The 27,942-nt window shown below is 40.9% G+C and overlaps 3 protein-coding genes across 4 annotated transcripts; 2 read left to right on the forward strand and 1 right to left on the reverse strand.

The window, feature by feature from the left end:
* The first annotated feature begins 12,260 nt into the window (after window positions 1-12,260).
* fibina (fin bud initiation factor a) lies at window positions 12,261-13,360 on the forward strand. Its single transcript, XM_049573234.1, has one exon. It carries the CDS (start codon window positions 12,296-12,298, stop codon window positions 12,923-12,925), a length of 630 nt encoding a protein of 209 aa, XP_049429191.1. The 5' UTR covers window positions 12,261-12,295; the 3' UTR covers window positions 12,926-13,360.
* A 6,146-nt stretch (window positions 13,361-19,506) lies between these two features.
* On the reverse strand, window positions 19,507-22,041 carry tmem276a (transmembrane protein 276a). Its single transcript, XM_049573230.1, has 4 exons — window positions 21,299-22,041; window positions 20,790-20,903; window positions 20,552-20,689; window positions 19,507-20,407 (listed from the first exon to the last, which is right to left on the reverse strand). The coding sequence occupies exons 1-4, from the start codon at window positions 21,687-21,689 to the stop codon at window positions 20,160-20,162; spliced, it is 891 nt and encodes a 296-aa protein (XP_049429187.1). The 5' UTR covers window positions 21,690-22,041; the 3' UTR covers window positions 19,507-20,159.
* Window positions 22,042-23,031: 990 nt separating this feature from the next.
* spi1a (Spi-1 proto-oncogene a) lies at window positions 23,032-26,846 on the forward strand. Of its 2 annotated transcripts, none has more exons than XM_049573231.1 (5): window positions 23,032-23,255; window positions 23,773-23,866; window positions 23,939-24,123; window positions 25,917-26,082; window positions 26,205-26,846. In XM_049573231.1, exons 1-5 carry the CDS (start codon window positions 23,229-23,231, stop codon window positions 26,534-26,536), a joined length of 804 nt encoding a protein of 267 aa, XP_049429188.1. In that variant the 5' UTR covers window positions 23,032-23,228; the 3' UTR covers window positions 26,537-26,846. The 2 variants fall into 2 exon arrangements, with proteins under 2 accessions (XP_049429188.1, XP_049429189.1); XM_049573232.1 differs by having other exon boundaries at window positions 23,034-23,255; window positions 26,226-26,846.
* The last annotated feature ends 1,096 nt before the right edge of the window (window positions 26,847-27,942 follow it).

The raw sequence follows: 27,942 nt of genomic DNA on the forward strand, positions 1-27,942 counted from the left end.
CTTATTCCAACCACAGCTTCATATATCAGTTATGTTAACCACTCTCCTTGCAGGCATTAGTACTCAGTCTCTAGAAGCACCTCCAGCTGACTGATGTTATTCATATAGTGCAGCGCAGATTTACAGTGCAGGTTAGGAAGGTAATCAGTACGCCCGTTGAGACTGCGGCCATAAATCGAACAGCACCGAGGTGTAAACAGGACAGGGAGTCAAGGATGACCAGCAGGGGACAAAGGAGTCACAACACTGACGTCCACAAATCATCAGTTACTGTGGCTGTGTGCAAGAAAGTGTTTCCAACATAACTGAGGGAGTCGTTCACTGCTCCGCAACCTGCGTTTAACTGAAGCTGTTACAGGGAAGGAAAATGTGAAAACATGTTTATTAATGAAAATACTTTCCTTTGATTTCATTTAAGGATGATTGATGGTATTTGTGTAGATGTTCATGATCCCCAGAGGTTGAACCCCACTGACTTTGTTGATCACCCTGACTGCTACACCACCCATGTGACATGTGATGTTCTGAGTGAAATGTCTTGACAACTATTAGATGGATTGCTATGACATTTTGTAGATATTCAATTGACCCTTTGAAACCTGAGCAAATTGGCTTGTTCTTTTTTTAAAAAAAAAAAAAAAAAACATGAGAAGAAGAAATGCCTCATAAAATTAGCAAGAAATTGGTAAAAACAGAAAATTAAAAACAAGAAAATTAATTAAAAAAAAATAAAAAATAATAATAATAAAAATAAAAAAGTGTGCTTAAAAATTCTAATAATTCCATAACATAATTTTAAAATGTAATAATGTATAATAAATTTGGTTTTTCCCTAGCTTTTTTATTTTTCCCCCAGTTTTTTCAAATACATTTCTAAACCTTTTTTTTGGAGGCAATTTACAGGACATCTTACCAAGTTGCTCACTGCCTTTTTGATTTTGAGTTTTTGAAAGAAACTGCACCAATCTGCTCAGGGTTCAAAGGTTTAAATCCTTGTGAAAGGCATCTGAAGTGATGTCCCTCCAGGTTTCAAAAGGGTTAATGAAAATAATTTAGGTGATATCGTGACATTCCATCTGGCGCCACCATCACGTCAAAATTATTAGTTATCCTACACCTTGGCTTATGTGCGATATGTTAGCATACAAACACAGTGAACTCATATGGTGAACGTGGTGAACATTACTGCTTAAAGGAGCACTTACCACAGCAAAACTATATCAAAACATCCGTTTACTAATATGCTCAGTACTTCCTAAACACATGGATTTTTGCTAACACCTTACTATTGGAGCCTGGCTTGTAGAGAACATAGATAAGTTTCACTTTCAGTTCATTTTAAATAGCAAGGCTTTATTAAAAATGTATTTGTTTGCGAAGTATTGAGCATACGACTGGATAGAAGAGACTTGGATTATACTGCACTAGTTGTGTTAGAGTTTGTAAATGGATGTTTTGATATAGTTCTGCTGTTAACATGGTTCCCAATCAATCAATAAATCATGTTCTTCATTTTCTGTGGAGGCATGCTAATTGATTTACAAATGATCATTTTGCGGGTGAAGAATTCCTTTAACATCATCATGTTAGTGTTGGCATCGTGAGCATGTTAGCATGCTTACATTAGCTTTTAGCTCTAAGCACCAGTATTCCTAAGTGCAGCCTCTTGTCAAGTCATGTTAAATTATTACACTTTCAAAAAGTGCATCACTCTTCACAGGATGTCAGTATATTTCTCATCAGCTCAGTGGATTTGAGTGCTGTCTGAGTTTTGAGGATTTTAACCTGCAGCACATTTAGAAAGCCTTATTTAACGTATGCAGAGCGGGAAAATCAGTTTGCATAAACTGAGCCGTCTCAAGCAGCAAAAATGTGACAGATTCTAATAATTTTTTGTGTAATGCATTTTGCTCAGCAGCTGGCGAGGATAGCAGTACAGCAGACATGGTGGTGAAATGGGTGAAAGAGGGGTGAGATTCAGATATGAAGCATGAGTAATAAGAGTGACAGATGAGTTGACCTGAATGAAACCTCCTGCACTGTGAAGCAGCGGACTCAAATTACTCTGCAGAGGTGGATGGATGAAGGAACCAACACCTGTATACGGGGTCAAGGTAAAAAACCTGGCATTAAACCTCCTGCAGCACCAGGATGTAACTGAGCCCAGTCAGTTTAATTAATTCTGCACAAACTAGACATGACATACAGAAAAAACTTTAATTATTATCGCCATTATTATCGCTGTTTTTGTTATTTGTTGCAGCAGTGTAATGAATAGCATATGGATGCTGGTATGTATTGGAAGTGAAACTCGAGGAAAGATGGGTCATCTCTGTCTTTGCTATAAAGATTTTATTTTCTGGCAATTTATCATACAATTTCTCCTCACATGTTGCAATAACTGCCAATATATTTCAGATGGCTCCAGAGTTGATCCACCATCTTCTCCTCGCATGTAAAAATGTGATATTTTGCATCTGCTTGGCCACCTCCACACACGTGTCCAGCTGGTTCATGTTTGAGCATTGCGCCGCAGATTAATCTGTGAATGGCATTAAGCTGTTTTTCTGTTTATACAAATGTTTCTTAGTCCAGGCGCTGGCAGCGCTGCAGAAAATCACACACCTGTCAGGTCACTGTTGTAAGGACACTGATGCTAACAGCTATGGTGTGGCATGAATCGTTAACTGGTTTGTTTGGTCCTCAGCATTCTCACTTTAACTGACAAATCGTGTAACCACAAACAGTCCTGAAAACCTGGAAACATAGACGCTCGATGAGGCATGAGATGGTGAGCCAGAGAGCTTGAAATCATTAGTTAAACAACAACAGAACACTCAATGTCAACAGACACGGAAAAGGCTGCACATTTTGCACAAGAATTTGTCATGAGAGAAAACAACATAATGCAGAACAGTATGACAGGCAGAGTGAGGAGGCTGAGGGACATAATCCTGAGAGGTGAGGAACAAACACAGAACTATCGTCTTAAAGTATTAGCCAGCATAATTTTATATATTTCTGACTTAATTTGATGACAGCTCTGCATATATTCATAGTCAGGGTGTAAGAAAAGAGTCGGGGGCTCAGCCTGAGAGCTGTTCTCTGGATTATGGGTTGATTTATATTGTATGTATTTTGGATTTTCACCTTATTTGCACCTTATTGTTGTCTCAGACTTTATTTTTGCACTCTGTATTTGCGGTCTTCTCACTTTGTAACATCTGTATCTCAGTTTTCCTCTGGATAAATAAAGTTTGACTGTATCTGATTGAAAACATACTGTAGACGTGCCTCCACAGCAGAAGGTCCAACACACACGTTGTCTCTTAGGAGTCGCTGTAAACACTGAGAACAGAGAATAACTTGTCATCACCATTGTTCCATTTTCGTTTGCACTTTTGAATTTCCATTTGTAACCTTCAATAGATTCATTTCCAGAGGATGTAATTGTAGTGCTCCCACTCTCTAAAAGGTTTCCAACCTCTCTGCTTTTAAACAATGGTGAGTGAGTGGGCTTCTGAAAGTGTCATCATTCAGCTGTAGTCTGTATGTGTAGGAGGAAAAAATACTGTGACAGTGATTATAACACTATAGCAGGTGAAAGAAAGCAAAAAGTGATAGGTCTTGTGGCTGTAAGCTGAAAATCTCAAGTTTTGTTCTTTAACTTTTGCCTTTGAATCCTCCCACCCCAATTCTGTCTGATGTCAGGCAACTTAAACTAAACATAATGAAGTACACGTTGATTGCACAATGTCATGGCTATAGACTAATGATACCATCTGCGTTCAGATTGGAGCCCTGACCCGCTGTGTCAAAATATTTGCCATGAGAGTTTAGTGTAAACAGGATGATTAATCAGTTGGAGATCATTATGGAAATAAGATATCTGTCTCTTTAGCTGCTAAAAACATTTTTGTTTTAAAATAAATACCAAATGATTTTTATAGATAATCAGCGTCAAAGAATACGGTATGTGCAGATATAAAAATCGTTGTTTTTCTGCGCCACAGATGGCTTTTGCTTTTTTGTTTTTTATCACCCTAATGCTCTTCCCATAAACTCCACTCCACTGTTGATGCCCTAGCATGTTCTGACTGTGATGATTACTCACTGGTGAACACATTAAGGTGAACTGCATTGCCAGGACCAGAAGTGGTACCCACACTACAGACCAGGGGCCGTATTCATAAAGCCTCCTAGTACAAAGAGGTGCTTCTTGTGACAGAATTCTGAGAAAATCCTTGTGATGTTTTCTTAGAATTTCCCCTTAAAGTTAAGACTAGTTCTTGTAAAGATTAAAATTATTCACAAAGCATCTTAGACCTTAAAAGAGCTCCTAAGGTGAAAACTGTTAGGAGAAGAGAGGCGGACTTTTGAAAGGGTTAGGAGTTTCTTAATCAGAGGAGAAATGGTGGAAAGACAGAGGTCAGAGAAATATTCTCCAAACACTGGATGACAGTGAGTACATGATATGCTAAAGATTAAACTGTGCAGGGATAATATGTGGGGCTGATCTCATTCGAGATACACGCACATTTCCCACCCAGCACTATTTCCACAAAATGAAATGATCACAACACTAAGATATTTGGAAAACTGGAAAAATGCAACAGCGCAGCAGTGATGACTCGAGTCTGTCTCAACCTTTCATCAGCAGAGTGATCACAATAACAATGAGAACACTTTCACAGTCAGCAGTTCATTTCATTTCCACTGAGTCTCCGCACTCTGCAGGGTCAGTAAAGGGCAAGTCTGTGAAAACCATACCCAGCAACAGGGTCAACTACACCTCCTCACTAAGGTCAAAGTTTCTGCCTCTTCCGCGCTCAGAGTTGCTCTGAGAACTTTCCTAAATCACTCCTAAACTAGGACTCCTTAGTATCCTTAGAATGTCTGTGAATACGGCCCCTGATCTTTGGATCATTTTCCTCTTATATCTGATGTTCGAAGATCTGTATAAAAATGTCCACCCTCTGTTGTTGTCTGCAAAGGAAAAACTAGACCACTTATGAACTAATTTGCCCTCAAACATAATGATTATTTTCAAAATTTAAATTTTTGGTGTCACTCAAGATTGAAAAGTGCTACTTTGCGGTCATTTGTGTCTAAAAAAAACCCTGATGTTTAGCTCTCATTTTCCTTGTATTTTTTATTTTGCGCTTCTCCTCCCAACTAAAATCATTCCATCATTTCAAATTGAGCTTTTTCTCACCACATCTCCCAGAGATGTTATCCATCTTCTCTAAATTTGGCACAGAAGATAATTGCATAGGCACAAAAAAGTAATTTTACTTCCTGGCTGCCAAAATTACTCAATTGAAAAAACCGACACATTTCTTGAATATATTATGCAATTACAGCGAAACCTGAGGGCACACAGACATGCCATCCAGTCCTCCAAAATTTACATTCTGCTGATAAGTGGCACCTCAGCAACATGATGCATTTAAATGGAGTTTTACTCACTTGAAATTCTTTAAAAAGCATCATTCCTCAGAGTCCTGATATTTCCTGACAGGATTTATGGCAAATCAGCATGATTTTATTACAATATTAAAACAAAACCAATTATTCAAATTAAAACAAGATTATGCAGAGGTTCAAGCTCTCCGGATGCTTTTTTTGAATTGATTGTTGATTAGTGAGAGAAAGATTCCTCCAGGACTTTATTTTAATGAAGGGCTCCATAAATAAACCTTCCCTCGCCGCTAATAACCGACTAAAAACTCGTCTGAATTGAAGTGGGGTCATTAAAGTTCACTGTGAGACTGTGCGTCAGCCGACTGTCTGTGCAGCCTCCCACACAGCCTGCGGGCCCTCGACCCTCCAGCTCCCTCAGATCAGCTCTGTGAGGAAACACATTACCACCATGTGAAAGGCATCTGTCCACACTGCAGCCTTCAGGCCTCCGTACACACACTCACACTACACACATGTGCACTCACAAACAAACACACAGACACAACATTATACAGTAGAGGATCAACAAGAACATCCCTCCCAACTCCACTAAATTATATTTGTTGTCACATCTGTTGCTACATCTGCTTTCAGGCAGCTTTGCCCTGCAGTGCCCCCGCTCTGCTTTGGAGAGCCGGTCAGTTTACTCTATCGGTGTTTATGTTGAGAGACGCTTTATTTATTCAGGTGTGTTACTGAAGAAGAAACAGAGAAAGGCTGCATGCCGGAGAGCCTCCAGCTGTCTGTGCTTGTATCCTTCATTCAACAGTGTGTTCGGCAGCACAACAGTGGTTTTCAAACAAACAAAAAGAGCTCTGGTGACCCAAAGTTAAAGCTGATGTTAAATACAAAACATGCATTCACAAGGTTTCCTCACACTTATTCTAAAATACACCTGCAAAACTATTTCCACAACTTGCTTTTTGGTGCAACAGTGACACAACTACAGATGCTATGACTGCTTTTTCAAACAGTTGGCCCCTTGGTGACCCATTTAAAATCTCTTACGAATCACTATAAGTTCATGACTCCAACTTCAAAGATAGCTCCAATAGAAAAAGTAAACTGTGTCAAATATAGACTCCCAAGGATTTAGGTCCATCTGTACAGATATCAGCTCCAGTTCAGCATCCACAGTAATAAAAAGTCTGTCTAATAGTATTTGGCATATAGTACAATGATACAGAAACTTGTACAAATATATTTCAAAGCTGCAGTAATCAATATTCTTGTATTTAGGTAAATCAAATGCTGTGTGTAATGTGTCGGTGGTTGTTTATACTGACAAAGCCACATAGGATTTTCACTTCACACATCTCTCAGCTTTTTGTTTTGGCTGTCCGACCCACAGTTTTACTGTTATGGTTCAATCTTGCTGCTCTAATCAGCGTCACATCCAGCCGCAGCAGGCAGCACTGAAAAAGCTCCAAAAACCTACTGTACACTACCTTCTCAGCACCAAACCACAGACAGACAATGTTAGTGTGTAGCTACTGATATAGCGAAGCATTTAGCAGCTTAAGAGATATTTAACCTCCACAGTGATCTGCATCTGATTAATCTCTTTGTTTGCACTAATCTCTCCTGTCATTCCCTTTTTCGTGGCACATATTTCGACAGAGCTTGTTCATACCTGGTCTTAACATGCATCACCGGTGATCTGATTACAGTTGACAGCACTTAATTCAAGTGTAAACAACTAACAAGGTGCATTGTGATCTAATCATTCAAAACACTTGCCGAGGTGGTCTGTGCTGCATTTGACCACATGTGTTTTGTAGTGTTTTGTGGCAACACTAATGTGTCCTGATGTGTCTCCATCATGAACTACATTAGCAATGCAGGTTGTGGTGGTTGTTTTGGTGACGGCCTGCTAACACTACAACTTGCCCATTTAATGACAAGTTTGATGAAACGTTGTGTAATCGTCCATTTTCCCCAGTGGAAAGAGCCATGTTGGATTTAACTGACAGCAATAGCCTCAGATGTACCGACACAACTGCCAGTATGACTAGTGAGAGCTTGTGAATAAATATGTGCAGGGCCCGTTGACCTCTATGCTTAAGTGATGTAGGCAGTATACAAACTATAGTGGTCAGCTGGAGATGCATGACAGATACAGGTGTGAACAATGTGTCTTAGCTGTCCATTTGTGCTTTAATGAAACGTATGTTAAAACCCATATTAAAAAGGCATTATATAGCATTTCTAAATGGTTTTATTTTTGCTCCTGCTGTTGCAGAGATAATAGGATTACTTTCTATTTTCCTCAGAGCCTAGCAACTACCAAAGTTTCCACAGTTACTTCAGGAGAAAAGAATATTTACGTGTGCACACAAGAATGAGAAATGTGAAAGTCTTTGGCGATTAGACCCCATCCTGATGTCATCTAATCCAGGAGGATACTAAAGACGTATAGGGATCCCCCCTGTGGAGTCTAGCCGCTGGTGGTGGCGATGAGATTAGATATAGAGGGAGCTGATGATCTGGATGTGAAGAGGAGTGGGCTTTGATAAGCTTGTCCTGGGCTCTGGATAAGGTGAGTGGAGGTGAATGGGGTGGAGGAGGGTGCGACAATAACACCTTAAATGACAGCTGACAGGAGCAGAGAGGAGAACAGATTTAAAGTTTGGCAGCAGCAACATAAATGGCTGAAGGAGAACGTGGCAAAGTTTGATTGGTGGAAGTGGGATAGAGAGAGAATTGTGAATGAATATAGCATAAAGAAAGTCTTCCTGATTCATTTGCTCCTCTGTCCACCATTTCCACGACTGGGATTAGTAACTGCAAAGAACTTACAGTGATACTCTTTATAACTGGGGTTAGCTACCGATAACTACTGGGTAACAAAAACATTATCCTCCTCCTGTTTTGGTTGCGCAACGGTTGACATCCTTCGTTTTCCCGGGAGATCAAACAAAGTTGCATGGTGAAAATAAGGCTTTTAGGGAACTGATCTAAGTGCAGATGGTGTCAATATACTGTAGCCATTATAGTGTGCAATAAACATTTACTTCATAATGATATGTTAAAGCAAAACACATGTCTATTTCTGCTTTAATAATATCAATACAAGCTGCACTCCATTTAGTTTTACTGCTTTTAGGGCCCTGCAACTGTTTATACCGCCTCACTGATATACTTAAATGGAACAGAGCCATCATTAACTGAATTAAATACACCTGTGCTTTTCCTCCTCTGGCATTCAAAATGTCTGCTCTTAAAAAGGCCCCATTTCCTCCATCAACTGACCTCCACACCCACCTGAACACCTGCCCTCAGTTCCCTCACCAGCTCCCAGTATATATCTGTCTGCTCTGCTTGCTTCCTGACAGATTGTTCCTCTTAGTGTTCCAGCTTTGTTGTCTCGTATCTGCCTTCCTGTTTTTTCGGAGACTTTGATCCCAGAAAGTTTCTGGACTTCTGCCTGCACGGCCTCTTGGTTTTGTCTGCTGCTGCCTGTCAACCTGCATCCTGCCTATTGACAAGGTAAATCCTGCTTTTATTCTTGTGCTGCTGTCTGAGGAGGAGTCTGCTGTACCTCTCAATCCAGAGCTGAGAGAGGGAAGAAAAATACACAGTAAATAAATACTACAAATATGGTCAAATATGTTTGAGTCTCCAGTCAATTTAGTTTATGATTGAATCAGATGTTTCATATAATATTCCCCAAACACCTGTGTTTCTTCCAGTCATCTCTACTGAAGCAACAAACCCTGCATGGAACATGTATGGATGAATGGATCAAACAGAGGACTAAATCAGCCATATGCAGCTCAGTGTTTACAGCTCACCATATGTTTCTAGTTTGTGCGAGTTTTGCTAACATACTGAAAGCCGTATCTGAGACCACCCTGTGATGATGTAATTACAGAAGACAGGATGTGCAGTAGAGGGGATCGTAGCCCAGGGGACTCTCCCACCGTGCAGTAATGCAATCACCTGAGTGAAGTAATCAGAGTGGGCTCTAACTACACTCTCACAGACTGGGGATCCAGTAGAAATGCACCAAATACGAGCTGTACACTGATATTCACTACATTGATTTGTGTACCTTTTGTAAGCAACAAAGAAACAGACCATTTATTCTTTTATTACACGTAGTTCTTGGCATGACTCACAAGATTTGTTAGAAACTAAAATAACTGATCAGATTTTGTTTTCTTCGACAACATCAATGTGGCACTGTTGGTTATTAAACGGCAGCGTCCTTGAAATTATGATGACTTTTATTTAAGTATGATTGATTTTTATTTTATCTGTTTATTGTATGTGATAAGTTTTATTGTCAGACCTGTGCAAGTGGGTCACAGTTAAGTTAAAAGTAAAGAGACTTTGACTTGACTGCTGTGCATTCAGGCAGGCCAGGCCTTGCTTTGCATTCAAAAAAATTTAGCTGTGTTATATTAAAAAAAAAACAGCTATATAAAGGAAATGTCCAAATGCCATGTCAGTGCTTGATGACCTTTAAAAACTTACATCATGACTTGGGATTTGTTTATGAAGGCGAGCTCTGGCTTTTGTCATCATAGCTACACAGTAATTTTAAGATATAAACATGGGGGGATTATGAGACAATGGGCCCCAGGGCACAGACATGCATTGGCCCCACCACCTCTCCTACATAAGAGCAAGACAAACAAGCCCTTTTCACACAGAGATCACGCTCTAAGGGCGCTACGATGCTTCCTTTGCATTTTTACACAGAACCAAACAACAGCAGCATCATTCAGCACCTCCAGTGTGATTTTACACTGCATCATAGCTATGTGGAATGAAAATAAGCGTGACGGGCACTTTCTAAACAAAAACAATGGCTTTAACGTGTCAATAACAATCACTTGCTGTCCCTGTTATATGGCAACTCATCCTGTCCTCTGCTCTGAGGGTAAGGAGCTCCCAGGCCTCATCGTTTTCCCAATTTGCGGCCATTTACAGCTGATGTTCATCTTCTTTGAGTTAGCTACTAATTGCTAACAGCTACATTTTAAATCTCCCACAGTGGTTTGCAGGCGTAACACATTGTCAAATTGTTACACCCGTGCCACCCATGATCCCATCCTGATGGCTGTCCTGTTTATACAGACACTGTTTCTGCACTGTTACTACCTCCCGTGGTGGATTAAAGGCAAGACAACTCCGTCCCCCATTCCATGATCATACCTTACATACAGCACAGCAAGGCGGCATAACGTTGTGATATTCTGCCTTGAACAAACAGTGTAAAAGGAGCTACAGATGTTATACGTCTTTTTTGTTTGTTTTTGTTGTTGTTTTGCGTGCAGTTGTTAAACATCTTTTTGTAGTTTTGTGGTAATTTTTGCGTCTTTTTCTGTCACTTTGTGTCTCTGAGGCAATTGTGTGTCCATGGGTGCAGATCTGATGACAGGTTTGGGGGGGACACAATCAGTTGTGATTTTTTTTTTTTTTTTTTAAATTGCACATGTGCAAATCATGCCCACAGAGTGCTCACCATCACCAAGTCATTCAAAAAGCACTACACAGAGAATCATATGCTTACCTTTACTGTTTATTTCTTTTAAACAGCCAACAGTACATGGAGCCAGCCATCCCCTTCCATTTCACTGCTTCGCTGTTAGTTAATGCTACTTGTTGTTTCAGGGTCTCAGGCATGTTATGTCCACTCACGTTCTCATCTCTCGCCTCTCACAGATTCCCAATTCTCCTCATCATCTTCCCTTTTTTTTCCTAGTATATGGGACTACTGTATACATTTGTTCAATTTCAATCATTTAGGTTATTTAGAATTGGGGGCGACAATTTGTGTTTTTCAGAAGTTGGGGGGGACATGCCCCGGAATCTGCACCCATATGTGTGTCTCTCTGGGGTCATTTTGTGTCTCGTTGCATTTGTTTTGCCCTTTTGTAGTTTTTGTGTGTCTCTTTGAAGTAATTTTGTGGGTTGGGGTATTTTTTGGTCTTTGTGTGTCTCTTTGTTGTTGTTTAGTAATGATAGTTATTTTGTGTCTCTTGAGGTAATGTTGTGTCTTTTTTTAGTCATTTTGTGTCTCTGTTGTTATTTTGCTTCTTTTTGTTGTTATTTTGTGTCTTTTTGAGGTACTCTCTTGTCTATTTTTAGTTGCTTACGTCCCTTTGTGGTTGTTTTATAGTTATTTTGTAGTTATTCTGTGTATCTTTACAGTTCCTTTGCATCTCTTTGTGGTCATTTTGAGCCTCTTCCTGTTTGGTACATGTTAATTTGAGTGACATTTTGCAGGTGAAAGTTCAGTGGGGCCCTAGACACTTTGGGTCCCTGGGTATTTGCCTGGTATGGCTGTCCAGTAATCCATCCATGGATATAAATCCGTCTTGTTTGACCTATTCAACATAGATTAAACCTAAAAAATAAAAACTTTAAAAAATGGTTTTGGTAATCCTGCTTCAAATGACTGACGGATGACAGCTACATAAATTTGTAAGTTATTAATAAACCCTGAAGCTGCATATGGTCTATTTTCAAATACAATATGAGAAAGCCAAAATACTAACTAAATTTATGAGCAGAACTTATTGATTCTGAATCCTGCTTCACATGGTCATTAAACACTTAAACATAATTTCTGCTCAGATGTGGTACTATAGGGTAATAGGAAACATCCAAACAGTACAAGCTTTGTTACATTGTTGTGTGTGACTTCTATTGCAAAGTGTGGTTGGAGTAATGAGGGGCCACCAGGGGCCCCTCTGACTCAAACAGGCGGTCTGCGCCTTTTAGGTGACGGGGAACTGTGTAACATGAGTCGGGATGAAAACTGTGCGCTGGATCCGGCTGCCAGTGCAGATGCTGCTCGCCAAAGACGGAGAGGAGGTGCATGATGGATCCCGTCCCACTGCTGCTCATCATTCTCACGTCTTGGCCGCTTTGCTCGGCAGTCTACACCGGGCCCCTCCAACCGGAGATCTCCAATGGCACCTTCCATCACTTCTTTGTCCCGGACGGGGATTACGAGGAGACTGAGGACCCGGAGGAGTGCCAGATGCTGTTTAAGTTCTCGGACGTGTATCCATGTGGGGCCTCTGAGGAGAGGGACTCCGTGGTGAGGGACGACTTCATCATCACCAAGCTGCAGGCGGAGGACGCGGCGCGGCTGCTGGAGGGCATCGGCCGGACCGTGGCGCACGACCTGGACGGAGAGGACAGCTACGGCAAGTTCCTCCAGAGGGAGATCTCCCAGATCGGCGAGGCGTTTTCCAACGTGGACAAGTCTCTGCTGGAGCTGGAAGTGAAGTTTAAACAAAGTCAGGAAACTGAGCTGAGAGAGGAGCAGCAGCTGAACGGGCATGTAATGAAGCAAGTGAGTGACATCCGGGGAGCTCTGAGGGAAACTACAGACATCTCTCTGGGACTTAAAGATAAACACGAGCTGCTGTCTCTCATCATCCGCAGTCATGGTACCAGACTGAGCCGCCTGAAGACAGAGTATCTAAATATTGGCTCATAGTGGGGTTACTGAGAGCTTAGTCTGTGTGTTTGAGTGTGTGTTTTAGTGTGTGAGAGAGACCCTCCAGTTCAACAAACAACTGGAAAGTTAACTGTGGCTTATGAATATCCTGCCCTAGTATCTTGAATATCTCTGACCCTTGGCTGTCCCCATTCCTTGGACATGTGTCATTAAGGGAGCTCTGACAAAAACCTCAAAACCTTCCTCTGAGTCAGGAGGGAAAAAGGAAATGTGAACATAAATTATGTCTGCACGGAGCCCTCTGTGCCACCTCCAAGGAGTCTTATTCAGAAGAGAAAATAGAAGTCCTCCATGTGGATTTATCGGCCTTTGAGTCAATGTTACAGCTACTTTTTTGTCTGTATGGTTTAACTTATGTTGTTTGTACAATTGTAGGTTATTAATAATCAAATAAATACTTTTATTCATCACATATCTTAATTTTCCCTTTTTCTTTCAAGCAAAACAATGTCATATTCATAACTTTTACTAGTCTGTCCAGAGACATACACTGTCACACAGTGATGTATTGTAAAATCCGTCTCCATCCTTTGAAGCTTGAGGTTTACATAAACAGTGAAACTCTTTTGAAATCTGAACTTTTGATCTCCGGCAGTGGAAAAGTGACCCTCCTTCCGTGCCATGTGCTTTGCATCACCATGTTTGTTGTTGGCACTATAAGTGGCCGACTCCACTGTCCCGTCGAGTGGCCCTGGTTAATTGGCGTCTGAGGTCTGTCACTGCCTCCCACTTCCATCTGGAAGTCATCTACTGGAGTATGAAATATGTTTTGTCCGAATGTGGCCACTGTCGTCATTATCTACCCTTTTGTCTGTCACGATCTATGAAATTTGTGGTTGATATGAAATGTCTTTGTGTTGAAATTCTGAGTGGTTTTGGATGATGTCATTTGTACTAAAAATAGACCCCTAAATGACATACAGCTTGTTTAAATCTCCAAAGAAATCTGCTCTTTTTGCTCTGCTGCTGTGTCGACAAACAACATCTTATTTCAGACTCACTGTTTATCCCTTATGGAAGGGAAGTTGTTTTGAATTCCTGAAAGGCATTAACTCTACCCTGCAGGGTCACACACAAAAACCTACCGTCGGGCTGCTTTCATTTGCAGTGCCTTTAATTTAATATTTTAAATGCCTTTGGTAGAAATCCGTGTATTTTCTGTCTTTAACTACCATTTCAAACTCTTTTGTCCCAGCCAAAGTCTGCAGCAACCACAAAGTAACTGCCATAAGCGTGCCCACTACTTTTTACAGAGATAATGTCTGTGCAGATGTGAGGGAGCCAGATGGGCTGCCATGGGCGCAACTGGGTGTGATTTCCTCTGTCTGGTTTTCCTCACAGTCCAGCTTCCCCTGAGGGACCCCTTTTTAAAAACAGCTCGCTGTAGCTCAGCGCAGTGCGGGCCAACCCCGTCAAAAAACCCCAGAGCTGCATGAGCTCCATGTGCAGAGAAACCCTATATGTCTGTATGGCTCTTAATTTCCAGGGGTACTGCACAGGGCTCAGGAAGATTTGAAAGATTTGGTTAAAAATTCCACTGTGTAAGTAAAAGGTAGAGCAGCTCACGAAACCTCTCACAAATAACCCACCCATTTTACTTAATATGTCATTTTGGGCTCAAATCATTAACTCCACCTATAGAAAAATATTTTTCTGTAGACTGGTTTCGGGTCCCTGATGCTTAGAAGGAGGAAGTCCTGAGCGTCTCGCATGCTGTTAAAAGAACATATTATTCTCCTTACTGACATATTTAAATTACAAACAAAGAAAGGTCGGGAATGCAGAGCGGAGTTGACCTGAGAACACACTGATCCCTCTCTGCGCAGAGCACAAAGCCCCAAAACCACAGGTCTCCGTGGTGTTATTATTAGAAAGATGAGAGCTATTTGAATACTACAGCTGCTACTAGTCCAACCATTATTATCCCCGCCATGAATACCACTGTGTCTTACTACAGCTACTAATAGCATTACCATCCGTCAGCTGCATCTGCCACTAAATGCTTTTGTGTCTCTCTGAGCCGGTGACCAAGGTGGCAGGAGACTTTACGATTTTGGGTTGTTGTCCGTCCATCTCATTCTTGTAAATGTGTATCTCAGGAACACCTTGAAGGAATTTCTTTAAATTTGGCACAAACGTCCAGTTGGACTCCGTTAGATTTTGGTGGTCAAGGTCACTGTAACCATGTTCCTCTCATTCTCGTGAATGTAATATCTCAAAACGGCCTTGACGGAATTTCCTCAAATTTGGCACAAACGTCGACTTGGACTGAACAATGAACTAATTAAACTTTTGGCCATAACTCAAGAATTTATACACTAATTATGACAATATTTTACACAAACATCTGACCGGATAAAGTGATGAAATTATGACATTTTGTATCCAAAAAGTTAAAGTTCAGCTTCACTGTGACATCATAATGTTTTGCAGAAACACTTTCCTGGCCATTTTTCAGCATCATAACTCAGGAACAGAAGGGGAGACATTTGGTCGGATACTGACTTAGTGACACTAATCTTGGGTGTCCATCTTGAAACTGTGCTGACTGTACATATCTTCTGTGCTGTCAAGTTGGAGATGTGTGTGAAGCATCCATGTCTTAAAATTTGTAGTGTTTTTGTAGCAACATTCATACTTAAAGCTTTGTCTGGTGTCATGGCTACATGAGTCTGAACAGACATGGATGAAAACTGTAACTGCAGCTTGACAGGTTGGCAGAGGCATGCAACCACAAGGCAGTAACTCTAGTTTTCAGGAGGTTTTTAACTATGTCTCAAGGTCGTCATCAGCAGGCCAAAATGGTAACTGAGCTTTGTCAGGAGCTTTCAAAAGCATTTCGGTGGACCAACTAAATGATAACTGAGAAAACTCCCACTGAGCAAAATCCATTCCCTGATGAGGACCGTGAGATGTGGTTTAAGGCTCTAGATCAGTGGTTCCCAACTGGTGGGTCGTGGTCCAAAAGTAGGTTGCAGGTCCATTCTGTGACTGTGTTCAAGTGACTTGCAAATGTGTCAGATTGTAAAAACCACATTTTATTTTTAAGTACAGTGAATTTCTGGCAAGGAGTTTTTATGCTGAGGTGCAGTTTCCTGCTATAGAATGAGTGACTAATAGACACCTACTTGACAGAGACAGCAAACTAGCTCGACAGCATGGCCAAATGATGCTCAATGTATCAAACTGTGGACCTTGAACTGATGACTAAGGAGACATCTAGACCCCATTGCTGGACCAGTTAGGCATTGCTATAGATAATCTGGGAAGCATCAACAGCAGGGGTCTTCAATGTTTTTCAACTCAGCCTCAACTGTGTCTTAGCCTTATACAGTGTCTGTCCCACGTCAGTCAGATCCTCGAGTCATCACATCTCCAAGAGTCATATTAAGTGTGTGTGTAACTCGGGAGCATCAGCAAGGTCGACATCCTATCTCCCAGACAGGCAGGAGCCTGTCAACATAAAACATGCTGAGTGCAGTGATGCTTCTCAGGTCAACTACATGTCAGTGCACAAATGGAACATTCTTATGAGACACAGAATCAAACATGTCTTTGTGAATGTACATTTTCCCAGAATTACTAGCATCAAAATAGATATGACAGTAATATTAATAGTAATATTAGTAATGATACATACATTCATACAAACATACACATGATTATTGCTATAAAGAGGGAAGAAGAGTGAAGTAGAGTGAAGTAAAAAAAAAACAAAACTAAGATGCTAAGACTGGTAAGAAATAAGAACTAGTTTGGTTCAGGGGATATCCTAGAATATCTGTGTTTCTTTCTTCTCGTTTCTCCCCTCTTTCCTTTCGTCCCTTCTCCTCTTCCTTCTCCCCTCATTTCCCCTGCCTTTTTACTTTTGTATAATACCGGTTTTCTGTATTCTCTGCCATCTTGCATCAAATAGTTCAGCTAGATTCCAAATGCCGACCACAAGTACTCATTATGCATTCTGCATTATTGCGTTATACTAATAAAATGCTTTACATGTCAATAATTAAAACAGAGAAGACATGAAAACAACTTTTAAAATAACTGACTAAAACACTTTAGTGTATAAAAACTGAGGAAATAAAAGACAGTCTAAATGAACTCAAGTAAAATCAGGAAAGGCTCTCAGATAAAAGTATATTTTAAGAAGGGACTTAAAAGAGATCATTGACTTGGCCGACCTGATTTCCATGGGCGGAGTGTTCCAGAGCCTTGGGGCCCTGACAGCTAAGCATGCATGCATTAATGTGTACGTGTGTTATTTCTTCAGCTGGTAAAGGTAGAGCAGATTGAAACATCACTGCTGGGCAGCTTAATCTGTAATAATACATCATATTTATTTTCCTATTAATGATTTGAATCAGCAGAGTAAGTCAATTTATCAGATAAATGTGGTGGAGTAAGAAGTGCAATATTTGCCTCTAAAATGTTGAAAAGTAGAAGCATAAAGAAGCAGAAAATTGAATTACTTAAGCACCTCAAAGCTGTGCTTGACTTGAGCAAATGTACTTAGTTACTCTCTACCACTGCTCAGGTGGTTTACATTACTGTTACCGCCTGGCTCAAGGCTGACAACAAAAGGGGAGGCCACACACAAATATATCAATCAACAAATGATTTATTTAACTCAAACTAATACATATATTCAACAACTGGTGGAGTGTGTAAGTAGGAATCAGTAATGTAGGAGGTGTGTGGATGAGTGAAAATATGATGTAGTGCATGTTGGATGGTGCAGCAAACCAAACAAAGAACACAGGCTGAGGAGCATGTGGCAGGCCTGGCTGAGTGACTGATTAGAGAGGTAGTCCTTTTATGCCTTCGGGGAGCCTCACCCAGATGGGCAGGTACAACCAGACAACCCTCCCAGCTCCACCAACCAGCCAACTCCCATCATCTGCAGACACATACAGAGAAAGACAACTGACAGGCAGAGTGGAAGGGGTCGTCACATTACTCAGACACTGCTGTCACGTTCACTTATGAAGCACTGGACATTTTTACACTTGCATCCACATTTCAGGATGAATATGTACTTCTTATTTTTTCACTACATCTATGTGACTGCTGTTAGCAGTCACTTTCAGCAGTGGTGTAGCTGTAGTTAATGAGGTGGATGTACAACTAGATAGACGGATAGATTACCAAAAGAAAGTGATTATAATCTTCTATATATCCCAATGGCTTTTTGGCTGATAGGTGAGTATACTGTAAATACGTTTCACTGGCCACACCACTGCTTTGCAGAGTGAGGTTTGACAGAGCTCATAAAATTTAGCACACAGTTAGACTTTAAACTAGCTGGGAATACGTGGAGAAATTAGACTGCCGACTATATTAAATGACTTTTTAATACTGTGGGAACATGGAGGACATGCAGGATTTTCTCCTCATTAAACACGCGGTGCAGGTGTTCTGTGTCACTGTCACCACACAGAGTTCAGTGCAGTACAATAACAATGTACTGCAAAAGGAACTTTTCTTACAGTGAGCTTTGATATGTTAATACATCTGACGACAAATACTTTTATTTGCATATCAAATATTTAAAAAAAAAAATAGTTTTAATGGATTATTCCAGGGTGGTACTGATACTTTACTTAAGAACTATTTCTTTCCTCTCCACAGTTTGAACAAATCATTCATGAGCAGTGAGCCAGAGGAGATTAACGCTACAATAAACACGAATAAAGTGCTTTAATTTCAAAACGGTTCATCTTTCAGCTTGTCACAAAGTACAGATAATTTTATTATGGATTTTTTTTTTTGTCTGCACTTGTGACATACAGCGTTGAATTTATTTTAGCACAGATGTATAATTACTTACATAAACACAGTCTCCAGTGGCCAATAAGGTTTTTAACCGACAACAGGGATTTCTTTCAAAGCTGCGGCTGCACATAATAACTCTGTGAAGATAATAAAAATATTATTTGGGCAACACAATAGTGAAGAGGAGATGCTAAGCAGCAGGGAAACTTCAGTGGACGAGCGAAGCCAGGAAGTAAATTAGATATGTCAGAAAGATTTAATTTCTCATAAAAGTTGTGGGAAAGTAATAACAGCTCACATGGGCTGGTATGCATCCTGTCAATGGAAAAACTTTTGATAGTAATCAATCATAGTACAATTTTGTGCTGTTGTCAGAAGAGAGTGTGTGATCAGAGAGCTTTTGATGCAGTTATCTGGGTTTCATTTATTTTTTAATGGATCGTGGATGTTTATTTAATGAGGCTTTATTTTGCTGTAATGCACAGCAGACAATTACTTCACTTTTTCTGTTCTGTGTTGCTGTTTTCATCAGCGTTGTTGCTCAACTCTGGTCACTGACTCAAGTTCTGATCACCGAAATTTGCACATGCAAGTGTTCCGAAGTGGTTGAATAAAACAGACACTCTTGTACCACTAACAGAAATATAAACAGCTGCTGTTTTAAAATATGCTGCAGATGTTTTGACTCCATTAACAGACCTCTCTGCCTGCTGACATACCAGTGAACTCGTGTCGTAACGCAAGAGGAAGGACCACCACAGAGACATTTATATGACGTCTGCTCGGTGTGTTACACAGGAGGAAAGAATGGTTTTGCAAGGCTGTTTTATTTTTCAAAAATATTTCGATGGGGGGTAAGACCTCAAGAACAACAAAACATTTCCCTCGAACACAGTTTGGTCTTAATGCTCATATTTTTCCTTGAATAAACACAAATGCATCTGCATACATACAATTCAAAAAGTACATGTACATATCTTGTTTTGAATGGGTACATAATGACACACAGTTGCCCTTTGAAACGTGACGGTACACATCCATAGTTTGATCTTCAATACAGATTTCAAAGTTGTGCTATTGATTTGCTGCCAGCTTTTCTTTTTCTCTTTTTTTTGTCTTCTTCTCAAACTAGCAGATTTTACAGGAAGAAAAATTTCGTATAACTATTCTCCTCTTGAAGAGCAAGCAATTTAACACTGAACAGTTCATTCATGAAGAGGGACAGGATAAAAAGCACCAGAGGAACTGAAACCGTCTTCAGTCAAATGTCACCTCTTTTTCATTTTTCATGTGAGCGAGAGCCAGTGTCCTGTGCTTTCTCTGTGCCAAGCTTGTGTGAAGGCTCTCTCTGCTCTGAGTCCCTGGGTATAACTGTCTTTGGAGCAGGGCTCGTCACTGTTTCAGGATGAGACAGGTGTCTGTTAGATGTTGCGGCGGCCTGTCACACACAGCCGTTCTCCTGCCTGGGCTTGTGCACCACAGGGGTGTGTGGAGGGTAGAGGGAAGGGGCGAGTGTACACAGGAAGCCAGCCAGCAACGTCAGGCCTAGTCCACCCCAAGCACAAAACATGGACCAGCCATAACCGTGACTGATGTCCTCTGGTATCCCAAACATGTAGCGAGGATAGCGGGAAAGTTCAAAGTTGATCCCAGCCACACATGTGCAGAGGGAGATTATGCAGCACGTCCCTGCCAGAGAGGAAGAAAGAGTCAGACACGACAGCATCCCATTTTCATCTCCTCTGATGCATCATTCACCCTCTCATTAACAAAGAGCTTACTGCCCCTCTGTGGTGATTCAGGGTAGTGTTCTTTATGTATATCCCATCTTACCTCCCATGAGGAAGAGAAGTCCAGCCACATACTGCATCAGATCATGCTCTTTGCAGCAGCCCAGCACGCCTATGATCCAGCCAAACAGGATGATGGATATGGCCATGCCTACGAAGCTGGCAGTCATCCTCTGCAGGTCTGCAAAGAGAAGAAGGACACAGTGTTTGTTGGGGCGATGCCAAGTTTCTCCACCTTTATTCATCACATTATGAAAAAAAAGGCGTTTGGGGGAACTCACGGAGCGCGTGCCACTCATCCTGCCTTATTGTCTTCGTCAGATTGATTGGCAGATTTCTGGGCAACGCTGCTGATGAGTAGTAGTATTTTATTGGTGTGCAGCGCGGAACCAATCCTGTGGATGTAAACAACACAAAGAGGATGTCACATAAGCACTGAGATCAGATGAAGAGGATATCACAAGGCTCTCTGCTGCCACCCCCCTCCCAAAAAAGCACCCAACCCCCTTCCACCGCCACCCACCCATCCACCCACACCATTGTAGAGTAGCTTATTGTACGCATCTCGAGGCTTCTGTTACTACAGCTTGCCCTTTTGTGCTGGAAAACAACACAGCACGTCGATGGTAACTGTACTCCGCGTTATACTGCGTGCGTAGGCCTTGAGGGTCTGTGCGCAGCATCAGCACCTTGGATAGCGCATTCGTGCACAAAGTATTTACTGATCGCACCTCACGCACAACAACACAAACGTCCAAAACAACAATACTAGCACCAAATATGATCAAACCTTTGAAGATTAAATCCTCTGTCTCCAAGTCATATCCCTCTCGGTGGCACTTTTGCCACAGTCCTGTGATGGTGGAGTTGAAATGCCGACTGCAGAGGGACTCCATGGCCGGGGCAGGAGGCAAGAAGTGCCGCTTAGCCCGCAGCAGCGCAGCGCCGCTCCTCCGCGCCACATTCCTCTCCTTTGGCAACATGCGGAGCGGGAGGTTGTTGTTGGAGATGTAAATGTAGCCGGGGTCGTTTCTTTTGTTTGAGTAATTCTTGCAGCGTTCCCGGTGCCTCCTCGCGTCAGTCTCGTACCAATTATCAGTGCTGATCGCCACTGCTATCAGTCCCAACGCGCAGAATGCCAAAAAGAGACCTGCCACGGTTAAAGTCCTCATAGCAGCCATGTTCCATGCGTATCTCGCCTCGGTGCCGTGATAATTCCACGGGACAGCAGGACTCCGCTCCTGGCTGCTGCTGCTGCTGTCAGTATTTGAGGTGGGGAGGATATTCAGCAATACGTGGAAATGTGAAATGCAGATAAGCCCCTGAAGCCCTCATTTCTTAGATTTTGTCAACCACCGCCGAAATAAGCCAAATTCCAAGGCAGAGGATAAATAAATTTGGGCCTCGATGAGCTATTTTGGTTGTCTCCTCTCTGCCTCTGAACTCAGTCTAGCCTAGATACTGGTCAGTCCAACATTTCTTTCCAGTAGATGGAGACAGAGCAAATATTTGAAAGCACAACAAGCCCCAGGCCTGCACTTACAGTAGATCATGATTTGAAAGGATGGCCAAAGTTTGACACAGTTATACCAGAGGAAGTACCCTCCCTCAGGTTTTCACACACTTTGTATCAACTCGGCTGCTGTTGTCTAAAGTGGAAAGACAGGGCCTATTAAACCCCACAGAGGGTCCCATTGTCTCTGTCTGGTTTACAGGGAACAGTTTCATCACATCCATCAGACCGCAGCTGGTAACTTTCCATCCAGACAGGGCCAAACACTCCAAACAATACACTGGAATACTGCTGGCGTCATTGTATAAGTTTGAGAAAAGTCATAAAAACTCATTTCTTTTAACTAAATGTCAAAAAGTAGTTGTTTAGCCACAATCAAACGGCATCACACAGGCTTTAAGTATTAGTTTTCAGCTATTACGTCTAATGTTTAGCAGGAAAATTACAACACAAGTAACAAGGACACAGAGCTCAGGACATTTCAGTCATGTTTTCACTGGTTTCATTCTCATGGTCAGCACTTCCTCAATTTAAACCATAATGCCAAACTAAAAGAGGAACAAGCTCGATTCCAAACTTCATTTTTGGTTTCAGCTTTTGTTTGCTGTAATACTTAAAGAAATTCCAACATGAGTAAATCTCACTGGGGGTTTGTTGTGATTGATAGTCAGAAAACAAGTCTCCTGCACAGCCAGGAGAGCCTGATTTGTGTTAAATTAAATCACAATGTCATTTTATTAAGTTTTGTTTTTTAAGGTCACATCGCTGCAGCACTTGAACAAACAATGAGAGAAGTTGATGCATACAAGGGTATGCCACGGAGTGTGTGATAACAGGCAATGCCTATTTTAACAGTGTGACTGTTTGCACAAATACATGCAAATACATTTGAAATAATTATAGACATACTGTAACTGCTTATAATCTACTCTAAATCATACCTCCTAATTATGCAGGAAATGCATTTAAATATGATTGGCTCATAGAGGACATGACTCTCGGCCATCAGGAACTAGGTGATCATATGAATTTGACAACTGGGTGATATGAACACACAGACAGTTTAGGGTCCAGCTTGTTTCACACTTTCAGTTCCCATTTGTCTGGTGAAGTCAGCGACGTTGCGTGTTTCACAGTGAAGCAATAAGATAAAGTTAACATTCATCACAAGCTTCAAGGACCAGGATTCTCATGCTGCCTTGTTTACATGATGGACGGCTATGCTATACCACCTGTAAGTGCTGCTGCTCTATTGTTTCATGTCTGGTCTTTGATCGTTGTTCTGGACACTGAGATGATATTTTTCCGTTTAGTGTCCTGCTGATGTGTTTCTATTGCTGCTTCTAAAAATGGTTTAGTGACTCGAGAGACTGGGGTGGGACTTAGAACTCAGACTTATTGATTAATGTGACTGACAGGAAGAAGAACATTTACTTTTAAGAGTTTTGTTAGTATATATTAAGGACCTTTTTTGCTGTAAAAATTGGGAAAGTAAACCTTGACATACAGTAAACCCTCGCTTGTGTACAAACTCATGTATTTCCCCTGCTGACCTGCTCCGTTCTGTTACTTTATTCTTCACTTTCCTGTTTTATGTTCTATTAAAAGCAAGAAAGGCAAAGTTAGATACAGAAATCCAAGTAATTCTAGTGTAACAACTAATAGTCATATTTGACTGTTTTTTTTTCAGCATGAAGAGACCCAAACTTTGACTTTCTCTGTGACATAAATCTATTTTTCCCCCTCCAAAGGCATCAGAGGAAATCCTTCCAAATGAACCAGAGAACTATCGACCTCCTGCAGAGCTGTACCCCTACCTCACTAATGTGGGGGAGATTTATGAAGGTGAGACGACTACCATTGAAAAGAGCACAAATCACTACGCGACTGGGTGCCTCACCTTCTGTCACATTTCAGACCACAGATGGACCTTCCACTCGGAGCGTGTCCAGCCGACGGACTTTGAGAACTCTCCAGTGAATCACCTCGTAGAGCTTCAGCCGGTGTCTCCACAACAACTGGTGCAGCCGTACCGCTTCAGCAGTGAGTCTCTGCCCCTCCACCTGGACCCTTCACTTGGACCTCTCTCTGTGTCACCACAAGTGAGTTGATGGTAGAAATGGATGTTGGGTCAATTGTGAAAAGGCATAATTTGTACAATTATGGCTTAAAATATTGATTTGAAAGCACACTGATAGGAAAAAAGACCCCTAAACTTAATATGAGGTTGGTTTTAAATGTCTTGTTATAATTAGAAGTAGTGTTTTTATACTGATGAAAAGGCGTCATGTCAAGTATTACTACATTATGTGATTCATATAATTCATATTACTCACAGAATTTCCCTAGAATAAGGAGACATTTACCCACTGCGGTCAAGTACCTATGGGGTTTTTTTCTATTTATTTTTGGCACTACTTCAGCACAGCTTTTCCCTTTTTAAAGCTCCAGTTTGTAGGACTTAGGGGGTATACTAGCAGAAATGGAATAAGATACAATACGTATGTTTTCTTTAGTGTAGAATCATCTGAAAATGAGAATTGTTGGGTTTTCATTACCTTAGAATGAGCTGTTTATCTGTACATCGGGAGTGGGTCATTGTCTACAGAGATTGTCATGTTGCACTGCATTATGTACAGTAGCCTAGAACAGACAAGCCAAACACTGGCTCTAGATAGGGCCATCGGTGTTTTCACATCGGCCACCATAGTTAGCAGCCCCTCTGCAAAGAGAGCATCATAAAAAACACTTATTTCTTTAATGTGAAACTGCTTTATTAGCGTTTTTATCAGTTTAATCTTTGGGTTTGTATGTTTGGAGAGGAAGAGACCTCTACAGATAATTCGGCTCCCGGTAAAAATTTCCTGAACGCGGGCTCTTAAGTTATCAGAGAATAAAGGTGAGCACACATCAGCAGATGCTGGGCAAGCAGCCCATCTCCGACATGCCCAACAGAATTATCCACAGAGACCTCTGCAGATAATTCAGCTCCCGCTAAAAACCTCCTGAACAAAAAACACTAAAGGAATTCTAACCGGGAGAAGTTTCAGCTAGTTCCAGTCTGCAGTCCTCACCACTAGATGCTACTAAATCCCTACAAATCTTACACACTGCTCCTTTACATGAAAATGATTGCAAATTAAAATGTAAACAAGAGTTGCAACTAATAATGATTAATTTAGTCCATGAAATGTCAGAAAACTGTACAAAGCGCCCGTCACTATTGGCCATAGCCCAATTTGAGTCATTCAGACGGCTGGACTTATCCAACCAACAGATTAAAACCCAAAGATATTCAGTTTACTATGAGACAAAGAAAATCAGCAAACATTCACATTTAAGAAGCTTGACTCAGGGAATTTGGGGGATTTTTCCTTAAAATGTGTCAAATAACCTATTAACCACATTGTTGCTGCTAATATACATACATATGTGGATATACATGCACCAGAATTGAATACTTTGGGTAAAAAGAAAGGATTATTTGGACTTAATATGTTGCTGCTACCATAGTAACAACACAATACACACACACACACACACATATATATATATATATATATATATATATATATATATATGTATAATGGGAATTATTTTGTAGAAAACTTTCTGCATTTAGATAGTTTGGAATCTAAAAAAAACACAAAAATCTGCACCAACACAGCACAAGATGTGGACAGCTGGGGATATTTTCACTGAAATGTCATCTGCGTCACGTGATCTTGCTGAGCATTGAATTCTATTTTGGCAGAGTTACTTCCTCTTTTAGGACAATGACAGTGTTAAAACGAAAATGTTAGATGGTGGACGATTGCAAAACAAAAGAAAATTGCAGCACTATCAGCCCTCTCTGCACGCTTGAGCTGTGACATGCTTTTAATTTTTCCTAAAGATCCCGTATTACACGCCATCCTCGTGCTACCAGTACCAACCCTCTGCCTCGCCTGGACATTACTACTCAGAGGAGGAACAAAGAGGAATCAGTCCTCCGTTTGAGGTTTCAGAAGGGGAGGATGAATTTGAAGTCCACAGCCACTCCTCCTTCAGGAAAGACACTAGTAAGTATTTCCAATGCACATTTTCTACTGGCATCAAATCCAAGTCTACCTAAAGTCATATATTTACAGTACATATAAAAACTGGAGAAACAGATAACTGCCAAACAAAATCGCTTTAACAGGTCTCCTATTTTCCAATCAAGGCAACAAGAAGAAAATCCGCCTGTACCAGTTCCTCCTGGACTTGCTAAGAAGGGGTGACATGAGTGAAAGTATCTGGTGGGTGGACCAGGAGAAGGGCATCTTTCAGTTCTCCACAAAACACAAAGAAGTTCTGGCCAGCCACTGGGGTACCCAGAAAGGAAACCGCAAAAAAATGACTTACCAAAAAATGGCTCGAGCTCTGAGGAACTATGGTAAATCTGGAGAGATTAAAAAAGTAAAGAAGAAGCTGACCTACCAGTTCAGTGAGGAAGTGCTGAGGAACTTCTATTTACGTCAGTATCCTCACTGATGAGGGAATAAAGGCTGTCTGTCAAAATGCTGAAATCACTTAACTAGCCTAGATTGTGTTTTCCTGCAATTTCACTTAGTAGTTTTTCTACAAAGTTTTCTTACCTATTTATTTGTGATGCCAGTGTACATCCTCTACGGCATTTGTTTCCATACAAACTCTTTCATTTCAAACTCAAGTGGATTTTTGTGAGTGAATTCATGTGTTTGTGTACTAGGATTAAAGCATAATTAAACATCATGGATGAAAAAAAAATACCTACATGATCTTTTTGTCACAAAGGTGTGTAAATAAATATTATGTTTCATTATTTTTGTTGTATTACTTGAATAAACTAAGTCAGTCTTTAAAGGTCTAGTCAAGTGGTTCCTTACTGGTGAGTCGCAGCCCAAAAGTGGGTCGTGGTTCCCTTCTGAATGAACCACAAGTGACCTGCGAATGTGTCAGGTTTGTAATAAAAAATAAAATACACCTGATTTTGAAGTACAGTGATTTTCCAGCACTGAGCTTTTATTCTGAAGTGCTTTTTCCTGCTGTAGAGTAAGTGAATAACAGACAGCTACATGACAGAGACATCAAACTTGCTTAATGACACTGAATATATTGAACTGTGTGGACCTTGAACTAATGACTAAGGAGAAATCTGGACCCATGGCTGGACCAGCTGAGAACCACTGGTCTAATATGTGGGATTTAGTGGCATCTAGTGGTGAGGTTACAGACCTAAAACTTCTCCAGGTGCTATGTTTGTCGGAGAATAATGGCAGGCCCTGTCTAGAGCCAGTGTCTGTTTTGTCCATTCAGGGCTATTGTTGAAACAACATGGCATACTCCAGGGAGGAGAACCTGCTTCATATGCAGATATAAACAACTCATTCTAAGGTAACAAAAAAACAGCAAATCTTATTTTTAGGTGATAATAAAATGATGAAAACATAATTATGAGTGTTACATACCATTTCTGCCAACAGCTGCCCCTAAATCCAATACACTGGACCTTTACACAAGCACAAAACATGTTCTGGGGCACAGTGGATGTGTGCATATATCAGAGCATTTTTAAATTGTAGAAAGGGAGAGCAACAGACAGATTAGGCAGTAAACAGCTGCAGTAATTAGCAGTGATTAAACAACAAAGAGAATTACAGCATACAATCAAGAAAGACAAAACAGCAGAGATGAAGGTACCAGATAAATGGTGAAACCTAACATGCAGTTTCATGCAAACTGTGAAGATGTGGGGAAACTGGCAGGGCGTCGACCAGAAGACCTATTGTGCTCCATGCAGGTCTGGACAGAGGATACACTGCAGAATCAAACAAAGACAAAACTTTTACTATACAGAGAGAGAGAGAGAGAAGATAAATCATATGAAATATAATCACAGATTACACTTGATGGTAATA

This window comes from Epinephelus fuscoguttatus, linkage group LG4, assembly GCF_011397635.1.
Source record: "Epinephelus fuscoguttatus linkage group LG4, E.fuscoguttatus.final_Chr_v1".
Taxonomy (NCBI): Eukaryota; Metazoa; Chordata; class Actinopteri; order Perciformes; family Serranidae; genus Epinephelus; species Epinephelus fuscoguttatus.

Excerpts from the sequence above, each read along its gene's own strand:
- fibina (XM_049573234.1), top strand. The coding sequence starts at position 12,296 with ATGATGGATCCCGTCCCACTGCTGCTCATCATTCTCACGTCTTGGCCG.
- spi1a (XM_049573231.1), top strand. The coding sequence starts at position 23,229 with ATGATGGACGGCTATGCTATACCACCT. Across the intron at positions 23,256-23,772 it reads ACGGCTATGCTATACCACCT|GCATCAGAGGAAATCCTTCC; the intron begins GTAAGTGCTGCT and ends CCCCCTCCAAAG. Across the intron at positions 26,083-26,204 it reads CTCCTTCAGGAAAGACACTA|GTCTCCTATTTTCCAATCAA; the intron begins GTAAGTATTTCC and ends TCGCTTTAACAG.
- tmem276a (XM_049573230.1), bottom strand. The coding sequence starts at position 21,689 with ATGGCTGCTATGAGGACTTTAACCGTGGCAGGTCTCTTTTTGGCATTC. Across the intron at positions 20,904-21,298 it reads AGAGGATTTAATCTTCAAAG|GATTGGTTCCGCGCTGCACA; the intron begins GTTTGATCATAT and ends TTACATCCACAG. Across the intron at positions 20,690-20,789 it reads GGATGAGTGGCACGCGCTCC|ACCTGCAGAGGATGACTGCC; the intron begins GTGAGTTCCCCC and ends TTCTCTTTGCAG.